Source organism: Pan paniscus, chromosome 6 (genome assembly GCF_029289425.2).
Source record: "Pan paniscus chromosome 6, NHGRI_mPanPan1-v2.0_pri, whole genome shotgun sequence".
Lineage (NCBI taxonomy): Eukaryota > Metazoa > Chordata > Mammalia > Primates > Hominidae > Pan > Pan paniscus.
The window spans coordinates 9,207,267-9,219,326 of record NC_073255.2 but is presented as its reverse complement, the minus strand read 5'-3'; the positions used below and the strand labels follow the sequence as shown (position 1 = coordinate 9,219,326).

The 12,060-nt window shown below is 52.9% G+C and overlaps 1 protein-coding gene across 4 annotated transcripts in view; it reads right to left on the bottom strand.

The window, feature by feature from the left end:
- Positions 1-1,001: 1,001 nt before the first annotated feature.
- SDK1 (sidekick cell adhesion molecule 1) overlaps positions 1,002-12,060 on the bottom strand; it is a 963,741-nt gene continuing 952,682 nt past the window's right edge. For 3 of the 4 annotated variants that reach the window (XM_034963556.4, XM_063605604.1, XM_063605602.1), the window contains one exon: positions 3,604-4,889. In XM_034963556.4, coding sequence (XP_034819447.2) covers positions 4,629-4,889 — 261 coding nt within the window. In that variant the 3' untranslated portion in view covers positions 3,604-4,628. Of the gene's footprint in view, positions 1,325-3,603; positions 4,890-12,060 lie in introns of those variants that run through there. The other variant, XM_063605603.1, reaches the window with a different exon arrangement.

The window sequence follows — 12,060 nt, the reverse complement described above, 5'->3', positions numbered from 1 at the left end:
CCACCCTGGCCCCTCCTCCCGGCAGCATAGCTTCCTTGCTGCGTTGGAATCACCTGGGGAGCTTTCAAAACAAACGTCTGCACCCGATCCCCAGAGACTCTGATTTAATTGGCCTGGGTGTGGCCTGGACACTGAGATTTTTAACGATCTTGGGGCCACTGAGGCCCAAAGGCCTGCAAGATGGGTGATAAGGGGGCAGCCATGCTTCCTCCTGCTGGCCCCGGCATGTGGCTGCCTCAGTGGCCCCGTGTTTCATAGAAGCCCAGGGTACCTGCAGTGACTGGCAGATGCCTTTGAAAATTCCACTTTAGGCACCCTGCAGTCCCAGCACTTAGGGAGGCCGAGGTGGGAGGATCACTTGAGCCCAGGAGGCTAACGTTGCAGTGAGCTATGATCACACCACTGCACTCCATCCTAAGCAACAGGGTGAGACCCTGTCTCTTAAAAAGAAAGAAACAAGCAAAATTCCACTTCTGAAAGGGAAGGGAATGGCCTCATCTCATTCCCTCGACCCAGAGCACGCCTGGGGCGTGAAAAGCCGTGGTGCGGACAGACCCCTTAGGAGGGAAAGGCCGTCTTGCTCACAGCTCCACTTCCCCCCAACCAAGGCTAAGTTTGGCTATGAGCTGTTCTTTTCCTCCGGACACCTGTGAAGTCTCTGGTGGTCCAGCCAGGTGGTGGGTGGAGTTGGGCTGGCCCTGGGAATGGCTGCTGGTCCATGCAGGGGGGTCTCACTGGCTGAGGCTCCATGCTGCCTGCCCCAGGTCACCCGGCCAGGGTGTGGAGTGGCTTTACCACTGACCTCAACTCCAATTTGGGGGGATGCTGCCTGTACACACCTGCATGTCAACAGGATAAAGGTAAGGGTGTTGGGGGTGCCGGGGGTCCAGCACGGCACTGGGGTGAAGTCCCAGTGGTTCATATTTACAGCTTTTCAATTCCAGAAGGTTCCTAAGGTCTCCCGAATAATTACATCAATACTTGAAGAAAAATCACAAGCGTTTAAGGAACAAAATAATGTTTTTATTAAAAATTGTACCCATAGCACCTCTCTGTCTTCCTACAAGTTGTTTCTTTTTTTCTTTTAATGAGATCTGTTTTTCTGCACAATTTCATAAAAAGTTGTAGGGAACGTTTAGGGACCTGACGGCTCCCTAAACCAGAAGGTGACGCGGGAAGGAGACGTGTCCCAGCGGGCAGGCTCAGCTCATGAGTTTCCACGTTGTCCTCACCTTTCAGACTGGATCCATGCTACCAGGACGCTGACCCACGGGGAGCCACACTTACGTACGCAGACGGGTTGCTCGTCAGGAGGATAGCTACACTGTGTGCCAAGAATGCGCAAGAAATAAAAACCATGCTACGAACCGTTAGGCAAACATCATGCTTCAGCCCAGTCACAGTCAGATACAAGCACGGCCTCCAAAGACCTGTACAGAGTGAGCCACCTCCCGGGGCTGTGGAGGCGCGTTCCGTGTGTGGCCATCTGGGTCCCCTCTCCCTGGGGACCCTTGTTTTTTTGCTACAGCATTGAGTGAAGTGCGCCTTATAAAAGCAGGCCGGGAGAGAGGCTGAAGGGGAGGCTGGGGAGAGGGGCTTAGGCTGGACCGATTCACCCTGAAGGTGGCTGTGCAGGAAGCCGAGGGGGTGTGGCCTGGCAGCTCTCTCTCGGCTCACCTGCCTGGAATCTCTGCCCTGGCACCCCAGGAGGACGGAGCTCTGCACACCCATCCCTGTGGCTCAGACGGAGCCTCCTGGCCACTCCGTGACCACATCCTTGCAGGGCGGGGCCGAAGCAATCTGAAATGAGCCACGTTGGGGGTGGGTGGGGAGACTCAGCCACTGCTGTCATGAGGCATCTGCAAGGCGTGACTTTCAGCACGGCAGGAGAGAGCGGGAGCACATGCCATCTAGCCTGGCTTAGAGACATTTTGTTTGTCCTCTTTTTAAAACCGAGATTAAAATCCAATCTCCATCTTCCTAGGCTGTGATTTTCTTTTCCTTCCCTGAAGATAAGGAGTTAGGAACTGTTGATTCTCAAATGCCGCATTGCTCTGGGAGGCCAAAATCTACCTGGAAACATCCAACTCTGTTCCTTTGCACAGGTGGTTCTCATGGGACAGAGTCCCTCCGAGGTATGGGCGCTGTCCTAAGCACAGTCCAGCAGCAGCCAGGAGGCCGGCGTAGCCTCGGACAGGCCGCTCCGTACAGATCAAGGTTTACTAAGAGTGGAGGGGAGACAGAAAACACGAGCTTGAAACAGAAGTGTCATGATGTTGTATCGAAAACCCGAGAGCAACAAACATATCTCGAATCTGCTCATCCTCAACCTAAGACGTCTCAACACTCTCGCTGGCATGTAAAGCCACGTCCTCACGGCTGCAGAGAGCAGTCATCAGAGTGCACAGAAAGCAGCGTTGGCCGTGGTCTCCATTTATCGCTTCTCTTCCAAGAAATTCCAGTGCTCACATCCTGGCTTCCCGCCCACCTCGCCCTCTCCGGGGCCGAGGGGAAGGAGGTGGCGCTGTCCACTGTGGCGAGTCTTGTCTGGGGAACTGTGGGTGGCGATTCTCATGCAGAAGTGGCTTTGGGCAGAGCATCTAGGATTTTCGGTTCAGAGTATTTCCCCCTCCACTCAGAAGAAGGAGGAGAAAAGGAAGAAGGAATAGGGGAGAGAGGGAGGGAGGGAGGGAAAGAAGGAGGAAAGAGAGGAAGGAAGGAAGGGAGGGAGGGAGGGAGGAAGGAAGGAAGGGAGGGAGGGAGGGAGGAAAGAAGAGAGGAAGGGAGGAAGGAAGGAAAGGAGGGGTAAAGGAAAGGAAGGAGGGGAAGGAAGGGAGGAGAGAAAAAAGGAAACTTGCCATACCCTCTAATTTTGGAAAGACTGAAAAGGGGTTTTCCAGCCTATACAAAAGTCTCCTTGGTCTCCTGGGGCCATACTCAGCAACGCTGACAGCACAGAATCCAGGCAATATCCACACCCTCTGCCCATGGAGGTGCACAAAACATCTAGGCAAGCAGGGGCCACACTTTCTGCACGTGGCCAGGAGACTGGCTCCTGGGTGGCACTGGTCAGATACTGCTCAGTTGTCCCCTACCCTCAGGTCACTGGGGGAACGGCACCTGCCCGTTTGCCGTGCACTGGGGGGCACTGACAGGGTGGTCTTGAGTCTTGTGTGTGTCACGCTGCTGCTGGTGAGGGGGCACTTACAGGGACCCGGGGCACACACGCCAGTGGGCACCAGCAGTGCTCCCGTTCCATCCAGACCCGGGACCCGGGCTGAGGGGTGGACCATGGCAGCCCAGTCGTCTGTTGCAAAGATGACGTGAGGGGCTGGAGGCATGGCCATCTCTGAGCTGTTAAGTTTTCCAAAGTAGTTCATACTCTTTTCATCTAGCTGAAAAATTTAAACCAAACAATGACAATTTTAAATAAAAAAAGGAAATGTTTCCAGAAAACCTGTTAAGGCTAAAAGCTGGCCTCGGACTGGGAGAGGGGGCAGCAGCAGCGCCAGTGGTGGAGAAGCGGTGGCTGCTGGGAGCAGCCGGCAGAAGCCAGGACAGAGGGAGGGGACGGCCTGGTGTGCACGAGGCGAGTCGGGAGCGTGTGTTCTCAGAGCTGTTTTGCTTTATTTGCAGACACTGTTGCTTTTCATCTTTCCCATGTACAAAGCTGAACAATTAATAAAAAGGCACCTGGAGACAGCAAAGACGCATTCATTTCATGTGACACAGTTTAAAAAAAGATAAAAAGATTTAAAAAATACTCTGGTTAACAATGCACGCTTCCTACGTAACAAGCAATTCTGGAGACGCCGTCCCGTGTCCTCGTGTCCCGCGGAGTTGACCGTGTGCTGTGTTCGCGGAAGGAGAGGGCCAGCGTGGTGGCTTCCAGCCCTAAGAGGCTTCCCTCTCCCTCGCTGTCAGGTGGGAAGGAAGGGGGAAAGACAGGCAGAAAAGCCTGAGGACCGCACCACTGCAGTGACACAGACAGTGACGGCTGAGCCACACCTTAGCATCCCTGCCCGGCCGTCAGGAACCCGAAAGCCGACTCCTTGACTAGACACTGCCAAGTGAGAACATTTCAGAAACAGATGAAGCTGGGACAAAACGCACTGAGCCCAGGGAAAAACGTTTGCTCTTCAAACCCCAGGAGCCGCCGAGGATGCCCTGTGTTGAGAAGGGTGTGAGCCGCTGGTTCTCTGGAAGAGGAGGTAGAAAGAGACGGGGGCCGGCCGGGGCAGCTCTGAGATCTCACCTGACCCTCCACTCCCTCTCCCCGCTTGAGCCTTCCTAGTTGGTCTTGAAGACGGAGAAACCCAGGGCTGGGGAGGTCTGAGGTCCTCCCAGGCCCCAGAGGTGCCAAGCCATTGCACCAGTGAAATACACCTTCTCTTAAAAAGAAAAGAAAAAGAAACAAACCTGCTTCCTGCAGCGAAGTTACAAAAAGCCGTTTAAAAAAACCTTCCTAATTGAAATCTAGTGTCCACAAGTAGGTAAAATCATCACTTATCAGATTTTTTTCTTTTTAAACAAAAACTTCAGCTCAGTTATTGGAGTTGATTGTCTTAACAAAAATAGACTCCGGAAAGTTGCCTCCGTTCCGCCCTGAGGGAGGCGCGGCGCTTTGCTCACACGAAGGAGGAGAAGCCGGTGAGCGGAGTCCGCGCGCCGGGGCCGGCGGGGGTGTAGACGCCGCCAGCGCTCTGTGTGGTGATGACCGGGTGCAGCTGCGCGCCCGCCTCGGAGCCCGCCACCGCCTCGTACCTGTGCGGCGCAGGTGCGCGGCCCTGGGCCCTGCGCTTCCATGAGTTGTAGTAGGTGGGGTCGCTCATGTAGTGGTTCACGAAGGAGTGCTTGGGCAGCGCGTCCTCGTAGTCAGAGTCCGTGGCCTGCGGGGAGCGGGAGAGAAGGTGTGAGCGCAGGGCAGGGCGCAGGGCCCGGAGTGTGCTGGGCAGAAGGCCTGGCGGTGGGGGCACCTCCCCAGGGGCGTGTGTCGCGGTCTCCAGCCCTCTCCCCACCCCCACCCAATGCCAGGCCCTTCCACCCTCCACACAGGAGAGCAGGCAGCCCCCAGGTCCCCCTCCCTGATCCAGGTGTGACCGACACTGCATTTTCTCAGCTGCATCCAGCCCCTCACTCTGTACCAGGTTTCCGAGAAGAGCTGGGCCTCCACCCAGGAGAGGTCTATGCGGCCTCCCCACTCAGGAGCAATCTACATGGTCTCCTCACCCCAGGAGAGGTCTACACAGCCTTCCTCACCCCAGGAGAGTTCTACATGGGCTTCCCACCCCAGCAAAGATCTAGGTGGCCTCCCCACCCAGCAGAGGTCTACACAGCCTCCCCACACAGGCCCCAGGGGACTCTGCCTGCCCCTACAGGGCAGAACATAGAAGAGCCCCAGGGGTGGGGAAGATCTGGGTCTTTGGCTTGCCTGAGACTAAGATGTGGGCTGCTACAGACCAAAACAAAAGGATTCTGGAGGTGACCAGGTACAGGGAAGCGGGTGGGCAAGGTGATGAGGTAGAGGGGAAGGAGGGGGTGGGGGGGTGATGAGGTAGAGGGAAAAGAGTGGGTGAGGGAGGTGATGAGGTAGAGGGGAGGGTGGGTGTGGGGGTGATGAGGTGGGGGGGAGGGGGTGGGGGGTGATGAGGTGGAGGGGAGGGGTGGGGAGGTGATGAGGTAGAGGGGAGGGTGGGTGTGGGGGTGATGAGGTGGGGGAGGGGGTGGGGGGTGATGAGGTGGGGGGAGGGGGTGGGAGGTGATGAGGTGGAGGGGAGGGGTGGGGAGGTGATGAGGTAGAGGGGAGGGTGGGTGTGGGGGGTGATGAGGTGGAGGGGAGGGAAGGGGTGGGGGGTGATGAAGTAGGAGGGAAGGGAGCGGAGGGGGTGGGGGGTGATGAGGTAGAAGGGAGGGGGTAGGGAGGTGATTAGGTAGAGGGGAGGGGAGGGGGTGGTGGGTGATGAGGTAGAAGGGAGGGGAGGGGGTGGGGGGTGATGAAGTAGAAGGGAGGGGAGGAGAGGGGGTGGTGGTGATGAGGTAGAAGGGAGGGGAGGGGGTGGGGGGTGATGAGGTAGAAGGGAGGGGAGGGGGTGGGGGGTGATGAGGTAGAGGGGAGGGGAGGGGGTGGGGTGTGATGAAGTAGAAGGGAGGGGATGGGGGAGGTGATGAGGGGAGAGGATTGGGGGGTGCATCCTCCCCTTGCAAGTGATCGTGTGACATCACATCCACAGAGACCTCCGAGGGTGGGGAGGGGGCCGAGAAATGAAGCTGCCTGAATAAGCCAGGGTGTCTAATATGTCTCCCCGGCCAGGTACTGAATGGCCTGGCCCCTCAAACACACAGAAAAGTGGCCTGAGGCCTCCCACTGATGTTTGAAGATCAGTCCCTTTGAGGCTTTTTTTTTTTCCTTTTTATAAAATAAATCAGCAGCTTCCATTAAGAACATGGACCCTGCATGTTTTCTATGTTCATTTTCTGAAAGCAAACTTCTATTTTATGGTCTTTCGGTTTGATGTGAAGTCATTGGAAGGAATGTTAAAGGAGAAAGTGGACTTTGGGAGGCTGAGGCGGGCGGATCACCTGAGGTCGGCAGATCACCTGAGGTCAGGAGTTCGAGACCAGCCTGTCCAACACGGTGAAACCTGTCTGTACTAAAAATGCGAAAATTAGCTGGGCATGGTGGTGGGTGCCTGTAATACCAGCTACTTGGGAGGCTGAGGCAGGAGAATCCCTTGAACCCGGGTTCAAGGGATTCTTGAGGTTGCAGTGAGCCGAGATCTCACCACTGCACTCCAGCCTGGGCGACAAAGCCAGACTCCATCTCAAAAAAAAAAACAACAACAAAAAAAACAGAGAAAGCAGAGAGTGAAACTGATTTTTTTTCCCCTAAGAAGGTGGAGGTTTCTCGGTTTTGCTGATAAGTGCCACATCCTCCCAGATGCACGGAGGCATCCTGGGACCCTCACCTGTGCGTCCTAACAGCTTCCCGGGCTCCTAGGGGATCCACCTGGTGGCACAGAGACCAAGGCGCTGCTGCGGAACTAACGCTAAGACGCTTCCCAGGGCCCCCGTCTCTCACAGGGGTCAGGCAGACCTGACCTCTTCCTCTCCCCAGAGGGTATCAAGGGAACTGGGGAGGGGGTAAAAGAGTGAGCGGCCTTGAAATGCCATCTGATGATCATCAGCTGTGCATTGAGGCAGCAGACTCCTGGGAGTGGCTCCAGCTATCCTGACTCTGTGGGTTTGTTGGAGGCCGGGCAATGTGCATTCTTTTACAGGCTCTCTGAGGTTTCTGATCAGCGGCCAGGCTGGGAGCTGCGCCTTGTGGGTGTTAAGACAGACGGCTGTGGCCCCAGATGTGGGCCCCATTGCCAGCCACAGCAGCTCTTTCAGAAGTAAACACTCTAGAAGGAAAACTGCCAATCCGGTTTCCCCAGGGTGCGTGAGCCGCGTCCTTGCAGCTGGAGGCCGGGGTGGGCAGGGGATGGGAGAGTTGCCAGCTCCCCTAATTTTGCAGGGAGTCCACACCGAGACCCAGGAAAACAAAAGCGTCCCTGGGTGCGGTGAGTGATGTTCCTGCCGGCTGCTCCCTCATCTGAGAGTCAGAGTGAATTACCCACATCAGCACCCGGGCAGGAAGCTCTGATCCATGAGCCGACACCGTCCCGCACCTAGGGACTTGGATCTGTCCCGGAGCCCTGTGAGAGCGGTCAGCCTCCAGGCTGTGCAGAAACCCCATGGAGGCGTAGCAGGGAGCCAGAGGTTCCTGGGATTTGGAGACACAGGCTGAAAATCTACCTCCAACTGGAATATTTACATGAAACTAACAGCGAGTCACAGATTTGGGACTTTTCCGAACATTAAGTGTAAACTGTTTGGCTTATGGTACAATACACAGAACAGCTGAATCCATCTGTGGCTCCTCTGCATTTAGGAGAATTGCAGACGTAAGACACATCTTCCCACACACAATGAGACCCCGGAGCAGCCAGCTTCTCCATCAGGTGACGATGAACACATCTTCCCACACACACAGAGGCCCCGGAGCAGCCAGCTTCTCCATCAGGTGACGACGAACACATCTTCCCACACACACAGAGACCCCGGAGCAGCCAGCTTCTCCATCAGGTGACAATGAACACATCTTCCCCCACACACCGAGACCCTGGAGCAGCCAGCTTCTCCTTCATCGGGTGACGATGATAAACGTGGCAGTGGCTTCTTTTTCGGGAACACCGATTACATACCAGATTAATGCCCGGGCATGATCTCTGCAACTGGCTGAGGATCCTATGATGCAGATGTTACAATTCCCACTTTATGAATAAAGAAGCAAGGCTCAGCGAGAGAGGCTGGGTGGGAGCCTGCACCTGAGCTCCCAAACCCCTAGGGTTCACCCACCTCCGCAGATCCTGTAACTGACTCCCAGTTCCAGGCTTCTCTCTAGGATCCGCGGAACAGGTGTACAACCCCCCATTCCAAATTCCAAAACCCACAACGCTCTGAAACTCAAAAGGTTTTTTTATAACTCATTTGGTGGCGAAGGCTGAGCTGACTTGAGCTAACCTGGCAGCTTACCCCTAGCTGAACTGATGTAGGGCTGTTCAGTGTGAATATTCTCATATTCTGCTACAAGAAGACCAATGTGTTTGGTCGCCAAGCGCTGGCCCGGCCCTACTGGAGCAGTTCCCTAATATATGATGTACTCCCAAACTTGAGAAACACTGAATTCTTAAATATATCTGGCCTCAAGGGTTTCAGCTAAGAGATCAGGGATCTGTATTTGTGGCTGTTTAAGATTTATTTATTTTTGAGACGGAGTTTCACTCTTGTAGCCCAGGCTAGAGTGCAGTGGTACGATCTTGGCTCACTGCAACCTCTGCCTCCTGGGTTCAAGCTATTCTCGTGCCTCAGCCTCCTGAGTATCTGGGATTACAGGTGCCCGCCACCACACCTGGCTAATTTTTGTATTTTTAGTAGAGATGGGGTTTCACCGTGTTGGCCAGGCTGGTCTCGAACTCCTGACCTCAAGTGATCTGCCCACCTTGGCCTCCCAAAGTGCCGAGATTACAGGTGTGAGCACCTGCACCTGGCCTGTTTAAGATTTATTCTTCATCTGTTTTCTAGGGGCCTTGAGGTGGCTTACAAGGTTAAGCTCTGCGTAAACTAAAACGGAAGAAAAGAGAACAAAGATCATCTGAAGGAAGCCAAAGGAATCTCCATGATTAGCCTCCGAATTGGGTTTGTTACTTCTTTAGAGACCAACTTGGAATCTAAACTTCCTGAAACTTAGGGAAAATCACATGTATTGAAATATAGTGAAGGAATCACTTTTCTCACGAGAAATTCACAAAATATTTAGGAACGAATGACAGAAATTTAGTGCTAGGTTGCACGAACTGGGGTTAGGGTTCATTATCATCTGAAGGTCAAATATGAGGTTCAAGACTTTCACCCTCTTTTGACTATATTCCCAGGTCCCGGGGTCTTCCCCATTCAACTTGCCTACCACAAGGGATCCTAGTGTGGAAAAACAATAAGTGGTGACTGGATTCAATTTCCTCGTCTTTGGTCTGAAAGAATCAACATCCACAAATGCAAGTGACCTTCTTAGGGTCATACTGGCCAGGGCCAGACCGGGGCCAGAACCAGCCTGGTTTCTCAGCCAAAGGTGGCAGAAATAAAGTCCTTTTAGCAGCAGGGAGGAGATACCTTCAACCCCAGTTGTAGAAAAGATAGAGAAACGCTATTTATATGGGTGAGTCTTATATGGAAAGCGTCTCTGCATGGTGGGGAAATCAGCAATTTCAGTGGGAGGGCGTGCTACGAATTCAGTTAGTCTGTCTTGCACCCACTCGGTGACCCTTTGGGCATCTCTTTGCCCTGTGTACACTCCTGCCCACCCCTCCTCCTGCAGCTGCCAGGCTGTAGGGAAGCAGGGTTCACACTGGGTGGGGCCTAGGGGTGGTTCGGAAGGGACTGCTGAGCTCTCACTGGAGTCCACATTTCCAAGAGCATGTCCAGAACTGCTTAGAGAATGAGTGTAGCACACGGCCCACACCCATCCGCGTGTTTATACCATTTCCTTCACGGCTTATATATATGTTGCTATGTATCCTGATGTTTCCTCAGCCAAAGATCTAAAAGTCCTATAGTCTCAAGAGAAGGGTCTGTGACACATGTGGGTGCCAAGAAGGGGGCCTGGCAGGAGACATAAATTGGGAGTGCTTGGTTGTCCAACTCACAGTGATTCCTGTTGTTTGAGTCTAGGCCTCAACCCCTTCTTTGAAGGAAGCAGTTCTTCCCCACCACATGGATAGGCTAGCTTGCCTCTCAGAAAACCGTGATTGGCTAATGGCTGGGCATGTGGCTTCAGCTCAGCCAATCAGAGTCTTGCCTTGGGATTTTTCACACTGCAGCTGGAAGGGAAGAGTGCTTTGTTCTGGGGAGGAAAGCTGGGAGGCCCGTGAGTTCTGAGTGGCCAGTGCCCACAGACCCAGCCAAGTGATTCTATAATAACAGCTAATCGGACGGAACGTAACCATTGTACAGAAAGAAGCAGAGACAAGAGGCTCCAAGAGGCTTTTCCTTCTTGCTCTCTATTTAGGGAGGAGAAGTGAGAATACACCCAGGGCCACATGACCAATAAATGTCAGGCAGAGCTGAAGCTAAAAGCTGGGTTTCCTGGCTCCTGCTCAGCCCCTGTCATTGCCTCTTTGAGAAAGCACAATCTTAAAATGTCATTCTTCCTCCTGCTGCCTGCTCTGTTTATTATTTATATGACATTATTATTTTTTAATGGGGATGTATTTTAGTGAGTTAGAATTATTGACAAAATGGAAATGCTGCAGAGTCTGTTTTTGGTAAGTTTCCTGTGTGATGTGAAGTAGCAACGTGTGTCGGTTTCCCGGGAAACTGTAGAAGGACAGAATGTGATTGGATGCGGTATCAGACCGACTGCGAGAGTTTCCAAAGGTGCACAGATGCCTGGAAAGCAGCTAATCAAGATAATCTCAGCACTTTGGGTATTATGTTGGCAAGATGAAAGACTCAAATATTATTAAGGAATTAATTGGGTACGATGGGGTTGGTCTAAGCTGGTGGGAGCAGGAGGGATTTTGAAAACAGTTTCTTTGGATTTCGAAAACAATCTTTAACATGTGATTGAACGGCAGATATCATTCAGAAGCAGCTATGTGATAAAACCGTGACAAACCCTCTTGTTTCTAAACAGAAAAACAGAAATAGCCACAGCATGCGTCGTGTGACACTTAGGGCATAATTCAGAGGAGCACCTCCGATCAGGAAGGCTCCTGAGCACCTGGGAACGGATCTGCAGAATTTTCACTTTAGCAATAGTTCTGAGAGTGGTTTAAAAATGTCCTGAGGGATAAAAGGATGGCCTCACTGTTTTCTTAGTGAAATCTTTGCTTCTCAGGAGAGTTTTTCTAGCAGAGACCACACAGGGCTTCTCACTCCTTATCCCCTGGGCCCTGGAGAAGAGGGTGAGCAGAAGCCTGCCTCTGTCCACGGCTTTCACCAACAAAAATGCTGTGTCAAAACACTGGCTTGAAGCCAGGGCCAAGGACGTACATTACTCTTTATTCCTAACATTTCGGTTTATATTGTATTCAAATCTACAAGCTGTCTCTAGTAGAGAGGATAAACGTCTTAAACCCTCGTCGAAATCCAAGCCACTTTCTTGATAGTCCTATTTGAAAACCAATGTTACAGCTTTTGGGTTTATTCCATTGCTGAGCAACCCTCGGTCTGCTTTCCCTGCAATGCTTTCTTCTCTAACAGCCTTTTCTGCAGTTCTGGTACTGGATTCTGTTTCTGTAAACTTGGAGTTAAGGCACCAGACCAAAGCCCACATTTCTTCCCAGTCCCCTCTGAATATCAGAGTTACTAGCCATGAAGGCCAGGATATTTCTGGAATGGCAATGTGAGGAGGTCAGCAGACCCTCTCCCCAGCGGAACAAGGATTTAACTGGTGAAAAGTATTTTATAAATAACCATCTAAAATCTCTGAAGGCTGGGTGCAGTGGCTCACGCCTGTAA